The sequence below is a fragment of the Thalia democratica genome, chromosome 8 (assembly GCF_965202585.1).
Source record: "Thalia democratica chromosome 8, ktThaDemo2.hap1.1, whole genome shotgun sequence".
NCBI classification, from domain to species: domain Eukaryota; kingdom Metazoa; phylum Chordata; class Thaliacea; order Salpida; family Salpidae; genus Thalia; species Thalia democratica.
The window spans coordinates 41041735-41062452 of record NC_139172.1 but is presented as its reverse complement, the minus strand read 5'-3'; the positions used below and the strand labels follow the sequence as shown (position 1 = coordinate 41062452).

The 20718-nt window shown below is 26.8% G+C and overlaps 1 protein-coding gene across 1 annotated transcript in view; it reads left to right on the top strand.

The window, feature by feature from the left end:
• Positions 1-20718, top strand: part of LOC145842339 (uncharacterized) — a 30647-nt gene that overhangs the window by 7873 nt on the left and 2056 nt on the right. Inside the window, exons 9-15 of the mRNA XM_082949765.1 lie at positions 346-582; positions 1595-1813; positions 3152-3348; positions 16763-16946; positions 17343-17465; positions 17792-17903; positions 18046-18227. Coding sequence (XP_082805891.1) covers positions 346-582; positions 1595-1813; positions 3152-3348; positions 16763-16946; positions 17343-17465; positions 17792-17903; positions 18046-18227 — 1254 coding nt within the window. The remainder of the gene's footprint in view (positions 1-345; positions 583-1594; positions 1814-3151; positions 3349-16762; positions 16947-17342; positions 17466-17791; positions 17904-18045; positions 18228-20718) is intronic.

The window sequence follows — 20718 nt, the reverse complement described above, 5'->3', positions numbered from 1 at the left end:
TTTAAAGCTAGTTGTTTGCATAGTTTATACAATTTTTAAAGTATAAGTCTACAATGTCTTTCCAGTTTAATGTTTTCCATAGTTTGTTTTTAATTTTACTTTTGGTAATGTCTTTTAGGTTTACTTAAAAGCTTTCATATTAATTCATTTCTTTTAGGTCTACTTTTAAAAGCTTTTATATTAACTAAAGACCTTTACATGAACATCATAACATATTATGTCTCTTGTCGTAGAACTTCCGATAATAAAATATCACTGAAAAATCTTTGGGTCGATATTGTCTGCTTTGTTTTTTTGCTGTATACCACTTCTTTTTTTTTTGTAAAGCACATTTAAAACTCACAGATTCAACAACGCCCGAAAGAAATCACAAACCGTCCAAAAGTTGAAGCCTTACCCAGCACAACAACACCAATGAAGCCCATACAAAATGACCGGGACAACTTCATAACGCCAATAAAGCCGTTACACTTCGACCAGTTCAAAACCCCGGTTAACTGCAAGAACTTGAAATGTGGTGAGACATTGGACCTTATCACTTCGGATGTTAAAAAGAAACTGCAGAAATCGAGGCTTTCCGGAGTTAGTTTGTTTGTTGTATTCATAGAAATATTAAAAATAACTGAATAGAGTTGCTGCTTAAGTTCTTGTAGATTGCTCCTAAAAAGTTTATGTTATTTAGTTTAAATAATTATAAACTAAGTAAAACACAAAAACACAACCAGTTGTAGTTTTAGAGGTTATGGATTATAATTTTTTTTGTTACTCATATAAAAGTTGTTATTTTTTTAGTCTTAATAAAACTTGTTTTATAAATACTTTATTTTTTTTTGTGAAATATAGCCTATAACTAAATTTAAAGATTTAATTTTGGTTAGATAACATAATTTAGAAAATTTTTTGTTTTGTTTTAATTTTGTCAAAAAAAAAAAGATCTTATTGTGCTGTATTGAAAGTATTTTTATTATCAAAACTTAAGCAACTAAGAAATGTTTAAGAACAAGTTTGATCAATTTACCATTAACTAAAACAAAAGTAAAATATTCCTAATTATGTGCAAAAGTATCTTGTTTAAATTTCTACAATTTTTTCTACCAAAAATATTTTAAATTATGACGTAAATTTGTTATTTCTTAATATTTTTAAATTTGTATCAAAAAAAAAAAAAAGTTATAGAAGTTTATGTCACAATAAGCTGAAAAGTTTATCTTTTAAAAATAAATAAAAAATAATGGAAAAGAAAACGCATTTCAAGCTTACGGCCTTTTTAAAAGTTAAAAAAGAAATATTTAAAGACAATAGCAAAGCAAGCCTAATTGTAACCAAAAAAAGCAGAGCTAGTATTAAACCCTCTTCAAGTGAATTTCAAGGAACTAGCATTTTAAAAGCGTTTGATTATTTTCAACTGTCAAAAACCGAAAGCCCAAAAAATTTTTTTAAGAATTATATGAACTTTTTATTCCAAATAATTCACCTGTATTTGTCCACCGTCTTGAAAACTTGCGCTCAAAAAACAACCTCGTTTCTAACTTGCTTCCGAAAAAAGCGCCTGCTCAGGTTTCTTTGCACTAAAAAACTGAAATCGAAACGCCAGATGTACCTCTCCATGTCGGGCGAGCTGAACCGAACCAACTTCAGCAAGCAGTCGAGCAGAAAGTTGCTGTTGGGGGAGTGCGGGCAGGAAGGATTCAAGCGCTGGGATCAGCTGTGCGGTTTGTTCGACGAGGGAAGCTACAAGAAGCTGGGAGAAGGCGCCTACGGGGAAGTGTTCAAATGCAGGAGGCATACCGATAATAAAGAAGTTGTACTCAAGGTGAGATTATATTTTATTTTTTGTAGTAGTATTGATTTATATTACAGTAACCTCTCGCATCTTTACGCACTCGTGACGTTACGCACTCTCGTTTAGTTACGCATTTTAGAATTCTAAAACACTCAAAAAAAAAATTAAATTTGCTTTAATATTGCACAAATCAGGTTTATTCTACATTTTTAACTTAAAATATGTTTTTTAATACTAACTCACCTCTCTACATCTTTAGACTCTGTAAAATTATGTTCCTTGACTAACTGATAAACATTTAGTTATACCTCAGTATATCAGAAATTTTGTCAACAACAAGAGATTAAATTAAACTTTTTTTTGAAAAATGACTTTGTTTAATTATTTAAGTATAATGAAATAATGAGAGTTTAAAACACAAATAAATAATACAGAACTCTTGCCCTATGTATGAATAAACACCTAAAAAAGAAATCTAATGAAACTTCCTAGCAAAAGGTAGCAGTGATACTAAATAAATGTAGAGCTTACAATTAACACAAATCTCAGTTGTTTATTATTATTATTAAAATTAGTTTATTCTACAAGTATTATTTTATATAAATTTAAATCTTTTTTTTAGTATATGTATAGTTTTTTCTTTTATTTTCATGTTTATAAACAAAGTTAACAAATTTTAAAAGTGGAAAAGTCTTTAGTCCGCTTATAACTAGAAGCAATATCAAAAAACAGCCATTATAGTAAGTAGATTTGGTACCTCTCGTATCTTTACGATCTCTTATATCTTTACGCACTTTTTCTGTGGACACAATGTGCGTAAATAAGAGAGAGGTTACTGTAATCAGTTTTTTTTTGTAAGTTTCCAATAGTTTTAAGTTTTTTTTTGAAAGTAACTTTTAATATACACCATAATTTTTTAAATGAGCTAAGTAATGGGTAGTTTCTAGTTTAGAAGGTTTTTGATAAATTGATAGATGAACTTAAGATCAATTTATAATCATATACTTTTATTCGTATGTGACTAATCTTTTTACGTTTTAAAAAGTTTTAAAAGCAGGAAAATCTCTGGTAACTTAAAATTTGTACGTGAAATTAGCTATTTAAATGTTTTGTTAATTCCACAGTTGTTTTTTATGAGCCACTATTTAAATCTACCAAGCCATTCAATTACGGAGATTAGCATGTAATCTCAAAGTTGATTTGATATAAAACTTTGTATTGTTTGTTATGTATTTTTTATTAGGTCACTTTTTTTAATTGATATCAGAGATCTTTTTACTTATATTTTTTACATAAATTACAAACATACAGTTACTATAAAGCTAGCTTGACTTGATAAACACAAAATACAACATTTCGTTCTAACAGGTCATACCGGTTGAAGCCAACTTCAAAATAAACTCTTGCGACACCAAAACCTACTCGCAAATGCTCAACGAAGTCATAATATCAAAAAGTCTGTCTGACCTGCACGACATGAGCGGTGATAAAGAGAACGCTTGCGGGGATTTACCTAACATGAAATCTCAACTTCCGTACACAAACTCCTTCGCTGAGCTCTACAGGTCGGTGGCTTGAATAAATTTTAAGTTTATATATTTGTTTTTCAAAATCTGTGTGTGTGTTTTTTGATTCTAATGATACCAACTCGTTTGCTTAGCCTACAGGTTGATTGTTTGTTTTATTGAATTTAGTTTAGTAGAATAGAGTACCCGAAAATGTAGCATTTTTGTTCGCAAGCGAAAGTGTGTTTTTTTGAAATAAATTTTACCGTTTTCGAGTAAAACGTTCAAAATTATTAACAAACAAGAATCAAATGAATTTGCGTATTTTTTTCAAAAGTTTATTGTGTTGTATTTCTACTAAAATTTTTCTAATCATGCTTTAGTTCGTTTAATAATATGTTTATAGTAAAAAAAAAATTGGTTCTACTAATATTTGAGATTCAAAGTATGCTCTACCGGGTAAACGTGATTTTGATGAAGAAATTATATTGTATCGAAATCGTAAAAAATCCTAACAATTTAAAAACAAACAGTTGAAATTGCGGGTTTTATTGAGTTGATACATTTAGCCATCCATTTGTAATTGTTTTTGAATGGCTAAGTTTATCAACTCAATAAAAACTAGCACACACGACAGTTATTTGATTTGTTCATAGAATTATATTTATATTTTAATTTATGTTGTACATTAATTCTCATCACAGCAATTAGTAAATTCGATTTTTAAGCTGTAAACTATTTTACTCAAAAGTCGTTTCAACTTTAAGATGCGGTCTAAATGTTATTTGTTTATACGTGTTTAAAAATGAAGGTTGTATTTAAGTTTTTACATAATATTTTTATTTTTTCAACTTGCCCAGCTTGGGATGAAAACTTTTTAATTTTATTTAAAGTACTTTATGTTTTTTTACCTTATTATATCCTTGACGCGCATGTATATTTTACCTTTAAAACTAAAATTTGTTAAGTTATATTCTGTAAACTGTTTATTTTATCATATGAAAAAATTCAGATTATACTAAAATCTAAATAAAGCATTAGAGTCATCAAAAAGTTTTAAATGTAGCAACTAAAGTGTTTTGAAAGACATGATCAATTTTTGAATTTACAACTTTATTAAAAAAAAATAAACCAATTACGTAAATAAGCAGAATTTACATTTTACCTTGTAAATATAGTACGAATTGATGTATACATGAAAATTTTTTTCTTGCAAATTTTCTTGAAATATTCTAAATTTAAATGCAACTCCAACTTTAAAACTTAATGCAAGCCGAGCAGAGTTCTTCAAAATAAGTGCTCCTAATTTAAAGTAACTTTATTTTTACAAAAAAATTTGCTACTATATTTATTTTAACCATTAATGATAAATCATTTACCATTAACAACAATATCCGAGTTTTTTTAGAAGCTTTTGATCATATTCATTAAAAATAGGTATCATTTTATAAAACCTATCGATATTTAAAAGCTAGAAACCTACGGAAAAATTTAAGCTGATCAAATTTTAAGCAGATTTCATCCGTAAATTGATACTAGTTTTTATTTTCTGTTTACATACCGTTATGCGGGATTTCTTATCTCTCCATTATTTTGAAATTTATGCTTTTACAGTAACCTACAGTATCTCTTCGCACTTTGAAAAGTAGGTTAAATATTATATACAGTTCATTACATTTATATAATTTGAACTTTCAACGGTTTTCTACTACAAAACGATCATTTCTAACTTTTTGAAATTAAATTTGAAAAATTTTGTGACGTAGTGGAATAAAATTACCGAAGTAAAATTCTGTTGTTTCTTAAAATACGGGTTTTTTGTTACACAAATGTTAATCTTCAATGTTGCACTTTGAAATTTTAAACAAGTATAAGTGCTTGCATAAAAAGTATGAAAATATTCTCGGTAAAACAGCTGAACGAATTGACATTGTTACGATTAGATATACATACAATTTATAAAGAGGTTGAAGTTTTTAAAGGGACAAAACCGTTTGACACATGTTTTTCTAAACAATTTTAATATTTATAAAAAAACACTGGGCAATATAAAGTTAAAAGTACATTTGATGAAAGTATCAATCAAATGTTTTAATGTATCATCATTCACATCATAAATGTTTGTTATTCAAAGCTTTTACGGTTTTTTGTACCTGCCGTATATGTTTGCACTTTTGGTTTGACTTGAAAGATTTGTCGGTTTACGCATTTTGTTAGCTATCAGATATTTTAAAAGTTTGAAATGCATTTTATGTTGTAGCAGCTTTTTTCTATATACTGATAATAGTTTGTTTGATACTTTTATTGACTAAATTATTTTTTGATCAATAAAAAACTTGTTTATCAGTGCAAAAAATAATTAAGTTGTTGACCAGAAAATGTTTCAGAGGATTTGATTTTTAATTTTAGAAGTTTTTATATAAAATTGTTTGTTTTATATTCAGTTGCAAGCATTTCAAGTAGGTAATTATTGCATATGCATAGAAACTTGTTTAGTTTGAATGATTTAAAAAACTATTTTAATCATTCACTATGGCTTACAATAAGGATAAACCTTTACTAAGATTTGTTTGTATACATCTTGCAAACCTAAAATTTCCAAATATATCGTTTTATAAGCATTGTATAAGATAAAATTTTATAGCTAGAAGTTTATCATTTCGTACTTTTTTAAGTTTTATTGAAATTTACATTTGAAATGATTCGTGACGTAGAGTAATAATAAAAAGAATGTAAAGTTTGAAGCGAGTTCTTAAACAAAGCTGTGTGGATTAAAATGGATAAGTGTAAGTCAAATGAGGGTGATGATCTAAATATTTAAACGAGCAAAATTGCTCGCACTCAATGAAGTAATAACAGTATCGTATAGTACAAAGACGTAAAATATAGATTTTAAGTTTTCTGCGTTATTTAAATAAATCTAGTAAAGTTTTGGAACATTTTAGCAATTTTTGTTATATTTAAAAAAAACCAGATACTTAAGGCCATAGGGGGGTAAACCATGTTTTTTACAAGTCGATCTTATTTTATAGAGTTTTTTCTAAGCTTCAAGATGCTTTTTATCGTTTTAAAAAATTCAAATAATTTTTTGAGATATGACCAGTCAAAGTCGGACCACATAATAGGTTCCCTATGGGAAGGAAAAACTAAAACAGCGAAAAAAGACTATTTCATTTAAAATCTATCTCCTCCTGCATTTTTCAAGCAATCTTCTTCAAACTTTTACAGTCTAATCTTTATACATTAACAAAAAACTAAATTTTTATTTTTTTAAATTACTGAAATTCTAAAGTAACGTTTTTTTCTTTTATTATAAGGAACGTTTCCTAAAAGTTTGAAAAAGATTGCTTTAAAAATGAAGGAGGAGATAGATTTTTATTGAATTTTAAAATTTCCGAGAAAATTGACCCCAAAAAATTTGCCGTCCATACGTTTGTATCGGAAAATTTTTACAAAAAATAAAATATCTCAAATGTTAAATGATATTTTTGAATTCTTTAAAAACAGGCTTGTAGTTTGTACTTAAAGCTTTCATATAAATGCTAAAGTTAAATTTTGTAAAAAAAATGTTGGACCCCCCTATGGCCTTAACTGTTAAGTTTTATTAATAAAAAAATGCTAAAAAATTCAATAAGATTAGTTTTAAACTAAACAGTTGCATAATTTAATATTCTTCATAATTAAAGTCCAAATAAAAAAATTAACTTTTTACAATAAATTGTTGGAATTTGAACACAACTTTCAACCAGACGTTTTTACTGGTTCTGAAACTTCTTAGGAACTAATGTATACGTTAAGAATTCTAAACATATGATACTGTTTAAAATTCAGCAATTGCATAAAAATGACCTTTTTTATGATGAAATTATCTATGCTAGTCCAACTAAAAGCTTTATAGACACTCTTAGTGTGATTCTTAAAAACTTTAAGCTAGAAACTAACCACTTTCCCTTATAATATTTAAAAAAAAATTAAAATACTTTTTTGACTTGATTTTTACTACCGTACGCCAATGATAGTAGAAATTTTTTTTTGCGATTTTAAAACATTGTTGTATGAAATATTGTATTTAGAATGCTTGTTTTTAAATCTGCTTGATATTGTCCATTAAAAGCCGAATCCATTGTATACTGATAAATTTTGTAAATATTAAGGACTGAGAATAGAATAAATAAAAACTTTTTAAGTTTCAAGCTCATTTTTTTGTTTCATAAAACTATAATTTTTTTTTTCATAAACTTCTTGTTATGTTTTTGAAAGCAATTACTTATTTTTTTCAGCTGTACTCACCAAGTATTTAGCCAGATATGTTTTTAACTTTGCTTAATCTTTGACTGCCATTTAACTTCACATTTTGAAAATAGGTTTTATATTGTTTAGCACGTTCAAGTCTTTAAAAATTCAAACAAATTTACATTTGAGTTGATTTGTGACGTAGCGCAATAAGTTTTGAATAAAAAAATCAGGTTAATTGTTTTTTAAACTTTTGTCATAAGATTTAAATTTGCAATATTTAGTTCCGTTTGTTAAATAGAAATATTTAGACGGGTGAAAGCACTCGCAACTACAGCTAAATCAAAAGTAACATCAGTAAAAGATATTATAACCGTAAAATACTGTTTTTCACTAATTTTGCATGATTTATTAGTAAGTTTTAAAACATCTCAGCTTTTTATTTGTTTTGTCATTAAAACACTAATTACTTAAACTGTAGAATTTCGTCTAAGGAAAAATATTAAAACTTTCAAACCAGTTTCGTTATAAACTTAACAGTTGCATAGTTTTATATTCTACATAATTGAAGTCGGAATGAAAGTTTATACTTTTACAATAACATGTTGAAGACTCTAATACAGGGTTTCCCAAACTCATTTACTAAATCGCCCCCTTTTCAGTAACTTGAAAAAAAATCGCCCCCCACGATTTTACAAAGTAGTTTTTCTTTTGAGTACAAACTTTTGAGCTAAAAAAAGTTGTGTTCGAAATGTAATTTAGTCTTGTACTTCTTATGCACGCACTTTTGTGTTCAAAGTAGTTTACAGGGCTTGAGAAAATAATTTACAGTTATTTTCTCAGAAGCCCAGTAAAGTGTATTAAAATACTTAATTATTAAAAAGCCTTGAGTAATCTGTAATCAATCCTGTTTAAATATGATCTGTTTTGAAAGTATTGAAACTTTTAGGTCAGTGGTGGACAACTTTTGTAGTCAGCAATTCATATTTACTAAAAAATATTTTCTATTTTCAACTCGTTAGAAAATGTAATTGCGGGCTGCATGATTTAGAAAATTACAAATAAGAAAATTAAAAACTCGAGCAAAATTGTAATAAAATGATTTAGTATTATTGTGATCTAGGAAATACTTTTGTTAACTGAAAACGAAATGAAAGCGTATATCAAAATATTAAATATCAAAAAACTAAATTTTATTTATTTTGCACAAGTAGTTATCAATTTACTTAGTGGGTCGAAATTCGACTTGATCTGCGACTGGATCTGAGCCGTACGTTACCCACCTGAAATCTTAACTTAAACCTGACATTTTAATAATATCTCAAATAACAAATTTCGGACATTTAAAAGTTCATACTAAGTAACTTATTTAAGCCGCACAAAATACATAAATTACTTTATAAATAGGCTTTTTAAAATATCTATACCAGAGATTAAAAAACTATAAAAGAATTAATAGTTTATTTTACACATAATGAAATAAATATTAAAACATTATTTCTGATCTAGTTAAAGGAAGTTTGACCGACTGGTTGATTATCTCACATGAAAAGTGGTTTCATCAACAGCTTCAGTTAATGCAGTAAATTTACTAATTTCAATGCTAAGATATATTGTAAGCAAGTTAGTTGTAAAGTTAAAAATTTAATTTTTAACTTTTTAAACTATTTTTTTTGTAGGAGAATACCATGAAATAGCACTGACTTGGAATAATCTTTAGGGAACTAAACCTTAATTCTAACTTTTTTGTTCTTTATTTAAATTCAAAAAAAAATTAAATGTTTTACAATTAATTCTGTGAACAGAAAGTAATCAATTAAAAAAGACTTTTAACTAGGTTTAAATTTTGTTTTGTAACTGTAGCAGTCTTTTTGATTGCTTATTTAATTCTGTTCAAAAAGTTTTTTTTTCTAGCTATTAGCCTACAATAATTTAACAGAGGAAAATAGTGAAAAACTAAAAGCTAGTGTTGAAGTATTAAAATAAACTAAGTATATTCTAATTGCTAATATATATTGAATTAAGATAAAACAAAAAACAGAATCTTTTTATAAATAAAAACTTTAATGGTTGTCAAAATATTACAATCAGATAATAGTTTTATAGTGATATAAGTTGTATACAGATTAAACTAGTGATAACAAAAACCTGTCAAATAAAGGTCTTTCAAACAAATATTTTAATCACTATGCTATAAAAACTTTTAGTGTAATGTAAAACAACGAACATTAACTACAAAATTAACCAGGTCAAAATAAAATTATTAAAATCCTTAAAACATAAACCATTTAATAAATATAGTAGACTTCCGCTTGAGTTCGCACTTTTAAAAAAATCAAAAAGTGCAAACTCAAAAAATTATTACCATATTTTTTTTCACAAAATGACAAGTTTCAATATGTTATATGCAATGATGTTGTGAATAAACATGAAATCCACTAAAACATAAAACAAACTTTCATTAAAAAAAGTTTTATATAAGCTATTAAATATTATGTATATTTTGTTTTATTAATATTTAGTTAGTAATAGACTTTACTTTAGTTAAATTTAAGAAAATATAAATTTGCACTTTTTTTTTGGTAAAAACTGCGAACTTAAAAGGAAGTCTACCGTAAATAATATTTATTAAGCATTATGCAAACCTGTTGTAGAATAAATAGCTTGATAAAGTTGTTATTATAAAAAGACTACTTAAATACAATACAAACCAGGTTAAATAAGAAATACATCAAAAGATCAAATAAAATTAAAAAACTTTCATAAAATAATGTCTGCTACTGAAGTCTAATATAATGTGAAGGATGAGGAATTTGACTGCTTGCAAGTTTTTCTAATCTGATTCTTAATTAGTAAAATAGAGCCTTAAGTCACCTCCTTTAAAATATCTAGATTAGACCTTTTGCTCATGATCTTGATAACTGAACTGAAAGCTTTCTTAACAACATAGCTAGAAGGAAAAAATATAAACAACAATCTAAATTCCTCTTAAATGATTGGATACTTTTGCCTTAGTTTTTGTTGAGTTCAAAAGCTTTCATATCGTTCTTTGGAAGAATTTACTTTAAGTTCAAGGTCAGTTTGTAAGTCTGAGAAGGTTTCCTGTAAGTCGTTTACTTCAAAAGTATTTGCCTCGAAGAGATCCATACTTTTATCTATATGATAGCTTTTTTATGTCAAATCTAACTTTTACTACTTAATATGTTAAAATTGTTAAAAATTCCAAATTTTTTCCTGGTTTTTTTTTTTGCTTAAATTGTCAAATTCTAGGTTTTTCCAGGTTTCTAGGTAAATTGGCAACCCTGTATAGTTTTATTTCTTAGTCTAACTTAGTGACTTTTCAAAAAGCAACTGGAAATATTATGAGGTGATAGTTAGTAATAGATAACATAGATTTTTACAAACCATTTATAACCCAAAATAACAAATAGTGAGAGGGATTCCAATCGTCTAGGATATATGTAATTGTTAAATATGCAAATATATAAATGTAAATATAGTATTTACTTGAAAGTAGGAGTCATAAGCACTAGAATTTTTTTCTTTTTTTTTCATAAATAAAATAAACTTTTTTGTTTAAGTTTTACCTCAGGGTCAAATAATTTCATAGCAAGCTAAAAATAGTAAAATAGCAAGAAAAAAAGTAAAAATCTTATGACAACTCAAAATTTTAAAATCGCCCCCTTTTCGCCCCCTTACTAGTTATCGCCCACCCTTTCGCCCCCTTACTAATTATCGCCCCCCAAAATACTTAAATCGCCCCCAGGGGGGCGATATCGCCCACTTTGGGAAACTCTGCTCTAATAGAATATCAACCAGACGTTTTGGAAAATATTACTTTGTAGTACAATAATTTGCTATTAAAGTTTAAACTTTCCGTGTATTTATCATTTTTTAAATCTGAATCTTTATCATTTAAATTTATTTAAAAAAATAAAGTCAATGTAATGTGATCTAATTTTTAAGAATCAGCGGTTCTTTAAACTTGCTATGTATATTCGTAATTTTAATATAAAACACATGATATACAAGTATTAGCTGTTTGTTTTGTATTTTATTGACTGATAATTTAATCATTAAAGTTAACATAAAGTTTTGATTATACCACTTTGATCATCAGGCCAAAAGCTGAGATACAGATTTTATAAAACCTTTATGTTAATTTGAGCTTGTCTTAAGGCATGTTTAAATCCAGACTTAGGCTTTGTTCGATTATCGTCGATGTTTTCTTTAATCAATAAAAAACAAAACTAATATTTTAACTAAAAGAATTAAGTTGATGTTTTCTAAAATGTTATTAAATAGGATTAAATTATTTTTTTTAGGGATTTTGTATAACTTATATGCTCTTTTATTCAGTTTTTTATCATTTTAAGTCGATAATTATTGCATATGTATAGAAACTTGTTTAGTTTAAATGGTTGAGAAAACATTTGAATTATTACTATGGCTTACAATAAGTATAAACCTTTCCTATGATTTGTTTGTGTATAGTTATTAAATCTAAATTGTATAACATCATTTGAAATCTAAAAATAGATCTTTTAAAGAACCTTCTTAGATAATAAATAAGTTTAACAAAAGTTGTTCGACTTATACAAGCAATGTTGTTTTAATTAAAAGTTAAAAATTAATTTCAATGTTGTCATAATCGCTGAAACAAATAAAGCTGATTCTTTACCCATTTTAATAACATGTTTGTGTTTAGTTTTAAAAAGAGAATGACTAAAAATAAACTTTTCACAGCTACAAGTTTATCATTTCGTAGTTATATAATTATTGAATTATTAACATTTGATTGAAATCAACAATTGAAATGATTCGTGACGTAATGTAACAATTTCGAAGCGAGTATTTAAACAAATCTGTCTTAATTGAATAAAGATCAATGAGGTAAACTCTAGTGTGTGCATGTAGATAAATTTCAACGAGCAATATCGCTCGCAATTGATAATGTAACAATAATCTCTTATACTCTATAGTACTGAAATGTTGGTTGTTTTTTTTTTGCATGATTGAAATAAATTTTGTTAAGTACTGGAACATTTTAGCTATTTTTTGTTATGTTTTTAAATATCAGATACTTTAAATGTAGAATTCAATTTAAACGGGAATACGAAAAGTTTTCAATCAGTTACGTTATAAACTAGATAGTTGTATAATTTTATAATATACGTAATTGAAATCGAAACAAGGTTTTACTTTTTACAACAACTTGTTGGAGTTAGTACACAACTTTCAACCTGATCTTTTTATGGTTCTGTTATAATAGCAACTTCCTAGAAATGTTTATGTTACGAGTTCTAAACTTTATAATATAAAGTTTGGCAATTGCGTAAAAATGACCATGTTAAAAAAAAAACTATCTATGCTAGTCCATTTAAAAATTTTAATGTCATTTACAGTAGAGTTCGTCAAAGCTAGAAATTTTTTTCTTTTAAAGATATTTTCAAAAGTAAAAACTTTCTTAACTTGATTTTCGCTACTGTACGCCTATGATAGTATAACAATTAATTGTGTTTTTGAAATATTGTATTTAGATTGCTTGTTTTGAAATCTGCTTGATAATTTCCATTAAATACTGATACGTTTTGTAAATCTTAAAAACTGAGAATACAATAAATAAAAACTTTTTTTAAAGCTTCAAGCTAATTGTTTTGTTTCGTTGAACTATTAAGTTTTTCTTTTTTTTTTCGTAAACTTTTTGTCATGTTTTTGAAAGTAATTACTTATTTATTTAGCTGTACTCACCAAGTATTTAGCCAGATTTGTTTTTAACTTTGCAAAACTTGGACTGCTATTTAACTTCACATTTTGAATATAGGTTTTATATTGTTTAGCACGTTCAAGTCTTTAAAAATTCAAACAAATTTACGTTTTAGTTGATTTGTGACGTAATGCAATAAGTTTTGAATAAAAAATTCACGTAAACTGTTTTTTAACGCTGTGTTTTGAACATTTAAAGGGCAGTACTAAGTTCCGTTTGTTAAATGGATATATTTTGACGAGCTAAGCTGCTTGCACACAACTATATCAGAAGTAGCAAAGGATTTTATAACCGTAAATTACTGATTTTCAATAATTTTACATGATTTATTATTAAGTTTGTAAACATCTCTGCTTTTTATTTGTTATGTCCTTAAAAAACTAATTACTTATAAGTTGTAGAATTTTGTCTAAAGTAAAAAAAATAAAACATTTAAACCAGTTTAGTTTTAAACTAAACAGTTGCATAGTCTGATATAATTGAAGTCGAAATGAAAGTTTTAATTTTTATAACTGCTTTTTGATAATTGTAAAAAACTTTAATCAGACCTTTTGAAAATATTATCTTTGTAGTACAGTAATTTGCCTTGAAATTTCGGTATATTTTCTTATTTTATAAAATACAGTTCAATATTATATAACTTATTGTGAAGTTTGAAACTGCAGCGGTTTTTAAACCCGCTGTATATCTACGCAATTTGACCTTCAACACATGTGGCCATGCGGAAATTCAACTGGGTCGGCAAATTGCAGCCTGCAGCATAAATTTAAAGAAGTAAAAATGTTTTTGTGGTAAAAAAATGTAATTAGGCTCTTAAGATAGACAAATAATAGTGCTTTATAGTTGCGTATGTCATCACTTTTTAGGTTTAAGAAGGTTCTTTTATTAATTACAACAGTTTTAATAAAGCTGCAGCCTGCGAAAGACTTTATTCTTTATAGTGCGGCCCGCGATCAGTAATTTCAGAAAAATAGCCCTTTACTTTTGAAAGGCTGCCGACCGCTGTATTAAAATACAATTCGAAAAACGAAGCCAAGTATGCTGCTCTAAAAGTAATACTTCAAATCCTATTTAAAGTATAGGGTCCATCAAGATTTCAAGCTACATACTAGTCTTTCTTTTCTTTGAAATATAACTACTTTTTCATTTCGAGTGAAATTATATGTTGCGTAAAGTTTTTCTGTTTTCCGCCTACGAGAGCAAATCTGTATTATTTTATGTTTTCTACTTCAGTTTGGTATGAAATTTGTCGTTTGATTGCTTGTTTTGAACTTTATTAATAACAATTGTTACCAGTCAAGTCCGTTATACTGATAAATTTTGTGAAAGTTAAGAAGTAAAAATACCAAAGGACAATTTTAGTTTCTCAATATTATTTTTTTTAGCTCTGTTGGATTTTTTTTCTGCTCTTGGTCATATTTTTGTGAGCATCACCAAGTTTCAAGTTTTTGCAAAATTTAATGCTTTTTCACATTTTGTACTTTGCGTCCACATACCTTTTCCTGACGTTTAATTTAAATTTAAAAAACAGTTTCAATGTTATTGTATTCATTACAGTTTAAGTTTGAACCTCTCAGTTTTGCATCTACCAACAGTTCATACTGCAAAATTATACCGCAATAAATGCTTTATTTAATAGACATTAATTCGTTTAAAAATTGCGTTTGAAATGATTTGTGACGTAAATTGAAAAGTTTAACAAAAAATGGTCAAAATGTAACTTAAATTAAGCTGAGTTTTTTAATTCCAAAGGCATTTTAGCACAAGTGTTATTAAATTTACACGAGCACAAACGCTCGCATACGATATAAAACCTTTAATTTAAGGGCATAGGGAGGTAAACACTTTTTTCAGTATTAGCATAGTTGTTACGTAATTAAATAAGCTACGTGTTAATTTTTTCCGCTTGTTAAAATTTATAACTTTAGAGATATTAGCAATCAAAGTTAGAACATTCAATAGGACTATATGGGAGGCGCAAACTAAAAGAGCAAAAATAGACCAATTCATTTAAAATATATCTCCTCCTATATATCATTAATTTGGTTCATTTTTAGAAGAGTAATTAATAAAAATTTCAAGAAACTTGTAGGAAACGGATAATTTAAGTAAGATAACTTTTTTTTCAAGGCCTTTTTTCAAAAGTCTGCTTTATACAAGTTGTTCGTACATATTCTGAAATTTTGAAGAAAATTGTTTTAAAAAGAAGAGGTAGATTTTTATTAATTTTTTTTAAATTCCGATAAAACTTGCCTCGAAATTTTTTATTTAATACGGATTTTTCGGAATATTATTACAAAACTTGTTACATCTCAAATGTTAAAAAATCTTAATTTTCTTAGATGAAGCCTTTTTTTTTTTAAATTCGTAATTTTTCAAATTTTTAAAGTTAGTCTTTTTAAAGTCTAAAGTAACGTTTTTTGTTATTGTATAAAGATTAGACTGAAAGTTTTAAAAAGATTGCTTAAAAAATGTAGGGGGAGATAGATTTTAAATAAAATAGTCTTTTTTGCTTTTTTAGTTTTCCCTTCCATAGGGAACCTATTATGCGGCCCGACTTTGACTGGATATACCTGAAAAATAACTCAAATTTTTTAAAACGATAAAAGCATTTTGAAGCTTAAAAAACTGTTTAAAATAAGATCAACTGTAAAAAACTTGGCTTACCTTCTATGACCTTAATCATCAGTTTATATTTTATTCCAATGATATGCCAAAAAAACTTTTTTATTATAGAGTTATTTACTTTTGCCTACAAAACCTTATTTTAAAACTAAGATAGCTTATGTAGTAACTTTATATCCTTTCTGGAAAACCTTGATTTTTTCAAACTTTAGACAAACATTTCTTTCTTAAGACCTTATTTGCTTTTAGAAGTTTTAGACAACATAACTTTAAAAAAAAATAAAGACTATAAGAATTAAAAAAGAAATTAAGTGCCTACAACACCTCATATTTTGTCAAAAGTTATAAAGAATTTGACAAAATCAAATTAAAGTTTTTTAAGATGTTTAATAATTATGTATTTTTGTATTCTAAATTTTTAAGAAAATACTAGATGGTTAGATATGAAGTAAATACTTGATGAAAAATACTTTATAAGGTATTTTTAAATGGCTGACTTACCTTTTACATCTTGTATTTTTTTTTAATTGGAAAACAAGTGCATGATCCATTGCAACATAAGCAAAATGCGCATATCAAAACCAAATTGTTAAATGATTTATCCAGGGTCCACTGTGTATAAGGCAAGTAACCCACACTACTAATAAACGCTTAAATAATACATTAATAACATTGGAACCTCAGTAATGTATTTTGTATTATATAAACAATATAAATCTAGCTAACGAAAAATTTTATCATTAAAGAATTCTGCCAGTTAAAGCAGTATTTTTCCAGAATGGTCTAGTTTTCATTAAATGATAATTAAAAAATCTTAAATTAAATATAAATCTTATATAAAATAAACAGAGTTCACTGCGTAGAAGGTAAGTACCCACCACACCTGCTGAACGCTTGGATATTGTACGACGAACTCAAGTCATCACTGAACGATCACCCACTGTCCTTCCCTGATGACCTGCAGTATGTTGTGTTTGAATGCGAACTAGGTGGGCAGGACCTTGAACAATTCCAATTCGCTAATGCTGTACAGGTATTTATTTTATATATAAGTAGTTTTTGTTTACTATATATATTATAAAATCTTGAAAAATTTCAATTCGCTAATGCTGTAGAGGTATTTATTTATTATATAATTGTTTCGTTTTAATATATTATAATATCTTGAACAATTTCAATTTGCTAATGTTGTACAGGTATTCGTTTAAATATGTTTTTATATTTTAATTACTTTTCGTTAATCTATTTAAAAAAGAAAGACAAAAAACATGATTAGTAATACACATTGCATTTAATACAAAGTTAAACTGTCATGCCAATTTACAGTTTTAATAAAATTATTTATGCTTATATAAGTTTATTTTTAATAAAAACCGCTTAAGAGATGTACCTTCTAAATACAAATAAAATTAAACAAGTTTACTTACAGGCGTGGTCTCTACTCCACCAAGTGGTGAGCGGAATGGCTGTGGCTGAAAACCAATTGGATTTTGAACACAGAGATTTGCACTGGGGTAATATACTTGTTTGCAAGCAACCTCATCAGAGTCAGGTTAGTGAAAATAACAACTAGAATTGATAAATAAGTTTGTTTTAATGTTTTGAATTTGCACTGGGGTAATATATTGGTTTGTTAACAAACTCATCATTCACAAGTTAGTAATGAGTTTGTTATATATTGTGGTGCGAGCTTAATAAAAGTTGATAAGCAGTTTATTTTAAACAAGGCAATACGCTTTTAATTTTCAAAAATTATTATTAATTGAATATCAAATTTCTATAGGTCTCTATTGAATTAATAGATTGTGAACAGTTGCTACCAAAATAAATAAGTATTTCCTTAATTTTAAAATTGTCATTTATTGAATAAAACTTCAGGTGCCATATCTCCACGAGAACAGTTGTGGTGTCACCGCGAAGGAAAGTCTTTGCTGCAAGTCCAACGTCAGAGCAATCATCATTGATTTCACATTGTCACACGTCAGAATAAGTTAGTCGTTACGTCATAATTGTAAAAAAAAAGTTGGTTCAGACATAATAAAAAAGTTTTTTGTAACTTTCAATACTTTAGTTAACACCACAAAACGTACACTTAATTATATTGATAAATTTATATTTTTTCCTACCCACAGACAACAAAACGTATTACCAAAACTTGGAATTAGACGAGGAATTATTCGAGGGAGATTCGAATGAGGACGAACAGTTTGAGGTGTACAAACAAATGAGGCAAGTACTGAATAGAAAGTGGAACAACCATGAACCATATACTAATGTGTTGTGGGTTAAGTACCTCGTGAATAAGTTGATAGATGTGAGTTTTGTTTGTATATTTTTATTGTTTATAATCACTATCCGTGTACTAATGTGTTGTGGGTGAAGTACCTTGTCAATAAACTGTTAAGTGTGAGTTTTGTTGACTACATAACTAAGATTTTAGTTGTATTTTTGTTATCCATTTGTTTTAATAAAATAACAACCATTTTCCATGTAGTAATGTTCTGTGATTGAATTACCTTGTGAATAAACTAATTAGTTTTGTTTACGTTAACCCTTCTGCCGGTTTACTATCATTTCTAACTTGCTATCATTTCTAACCTGATCATTTCTAACCCGATCATTTCTAACCCGATCATTTCTAACCCGATCACTTCTAACCCGATCACTTCTAACCCGATCACTTCTAACCCGATCACTTCTAACCCGATCACTTCTAACCCGATCATTTCTAACCCGATCACTTCTAACCCGATCACTTTTAACCCGATCACTTCTAACCCGATCATTTCTAACCCGATCATTTCTAACCCGATCACTTCTAACCCGATCATTTCTAACAAGATCACTTCTAACCCAATCATATCTAACCCAATTAAACCCGATCATTTCTAACCCGATCATTTCTGACCCGATCATATCTAACCCGAAATTTATTTAGCCGATCTGTATTAATATATTATAATTTTTTTTTTTAAGATAAGGATTTGTTTTGAAAAACAAATTAATCTCAACAAAATTGTTTTTTTGTGAAGTTTACTTTATTTTGTTTAAAATAAAATCTAATATTCAGATAGCTTTTGTTGATTTTTAATTGTTGGTATTAATTGGTTTATATATTGTTTTGACAATAAGATGTAAGATTGGATTATTATTACTATTAAGTGTAGTTAATTAGTTTTAATAAGCATTAGGAAAAGTATAAGTCTTTTGTATTCTAAGGATTAAAATTAAGTTTTGATAGTCGTCAATGTAAGAAATATAATGAGTATCGCAGCGGTTAAAGTTTATTCTGTACTTTCTTTTAAATACGATTCTATACGGTTAATATATATGTTTAAGTGTAGAAACCATATTACCAATTTTCCTCCAAATTCAGGGAAAATTTATATGAAATACACTTTTTAAAAATGTTAATATCAGCGTTTATGAAACTTTAAATAATACAGCTAATAAAACTTAATAATTGTAATTATAATGGTGGTCTTATTTAAAATTAATATCATTTAGTTCTAAGTTCTTTAAACGAAAGTGTATACTGTTTAATACAAAGCCAAAAGTAGAGGTAAAAGGTTTTTTAAATATTCAGAACTTGTCATTTACTCGAACTTTGATTTAATTTTAATTCTTAAATCAACTGGTAAAATATATATAAAGATTAACTGTAATTAAGTTATAATTAATTATAATAAACTTAACTATGAAAGTTTAGTGTCGAAAACTTATTATTACGCATTTTTTCTTTTTCTTTTGAAAAAAAATTATGTAGGACAAAATAAATTTACAATTTTCATAAAAATTTAAAAGTTTTAAAAGTTTAAAATTGCAAAAACACGATTATTCTCACGATTAATAGTAGATATTTTTAAAATAATTTTCTTGATATCTATTGAAAATTATTGTTTTACAGGTTTTCAGAAACACAAAAACTTTAGATTATTTAGCGATCATTGGTATGAAATGAAAGTATAAATTATTAGAGTAAACTATATAACTTAAAAACTTTTAACAAAATAATAGAACCATTTTGTATTGTGAAACCTATTATACAGGTTTAAATTTTTGATAAAGAAAAAACTCATCATATTTATAAAAATTTAGAGGTGAAAAAAACCACCGAGAATAATGTCAATAGACTGCAAGCTGGCTTTACAGTAATGAATAAAAAATAAATATGTTTTGTGTAATAATCGTCTGGAAAAAAATTTGATCAAAAGAAACAAAGAACTTAATGGAGTTTTTATAAAATTCTGATCCTAATTAAACTTAATTTAACTATAATTAGTTTATTATGCTATTTCAAAATGTTTTATTTTTAATATTTATTTAGTTTTTACTTTCGTTATTTCAACTGCTTATAATAAAGTAATATAAAAGAAATGTTTGTCAATTAAAGTACTACTTTAAATCGCAATTAAAACATAGGCGAGATTTAATTCCCCTCGAACTTGTTATACAAATAAACTTGTCTGTTTAACTATTAGTGTTAAACAATTTTTTTTGCTCTAAAACTAAGTAGGAATTATTAATGATGTGAAATCTAGACGGGCAATCGACATAACAACTTTTGCGGTTTAGTTATGTGACAAAACTATTTTAATAGCTAATTTCTATTAAAGACCTTGCTTTTCCACTTAATATAACAAAAGTTTTTAACTTCTTCTAATGTTTGTTTGAATTCCATTATATTAATAGGCCTATGCAAGTTGCATAACAATTTGTATAAGTTGTTAAGATAAAACATAAAACTACCCTACTATAAAAGGTTAATACATTAGTAAGCAATAATAAAACATTTACCTCAGACT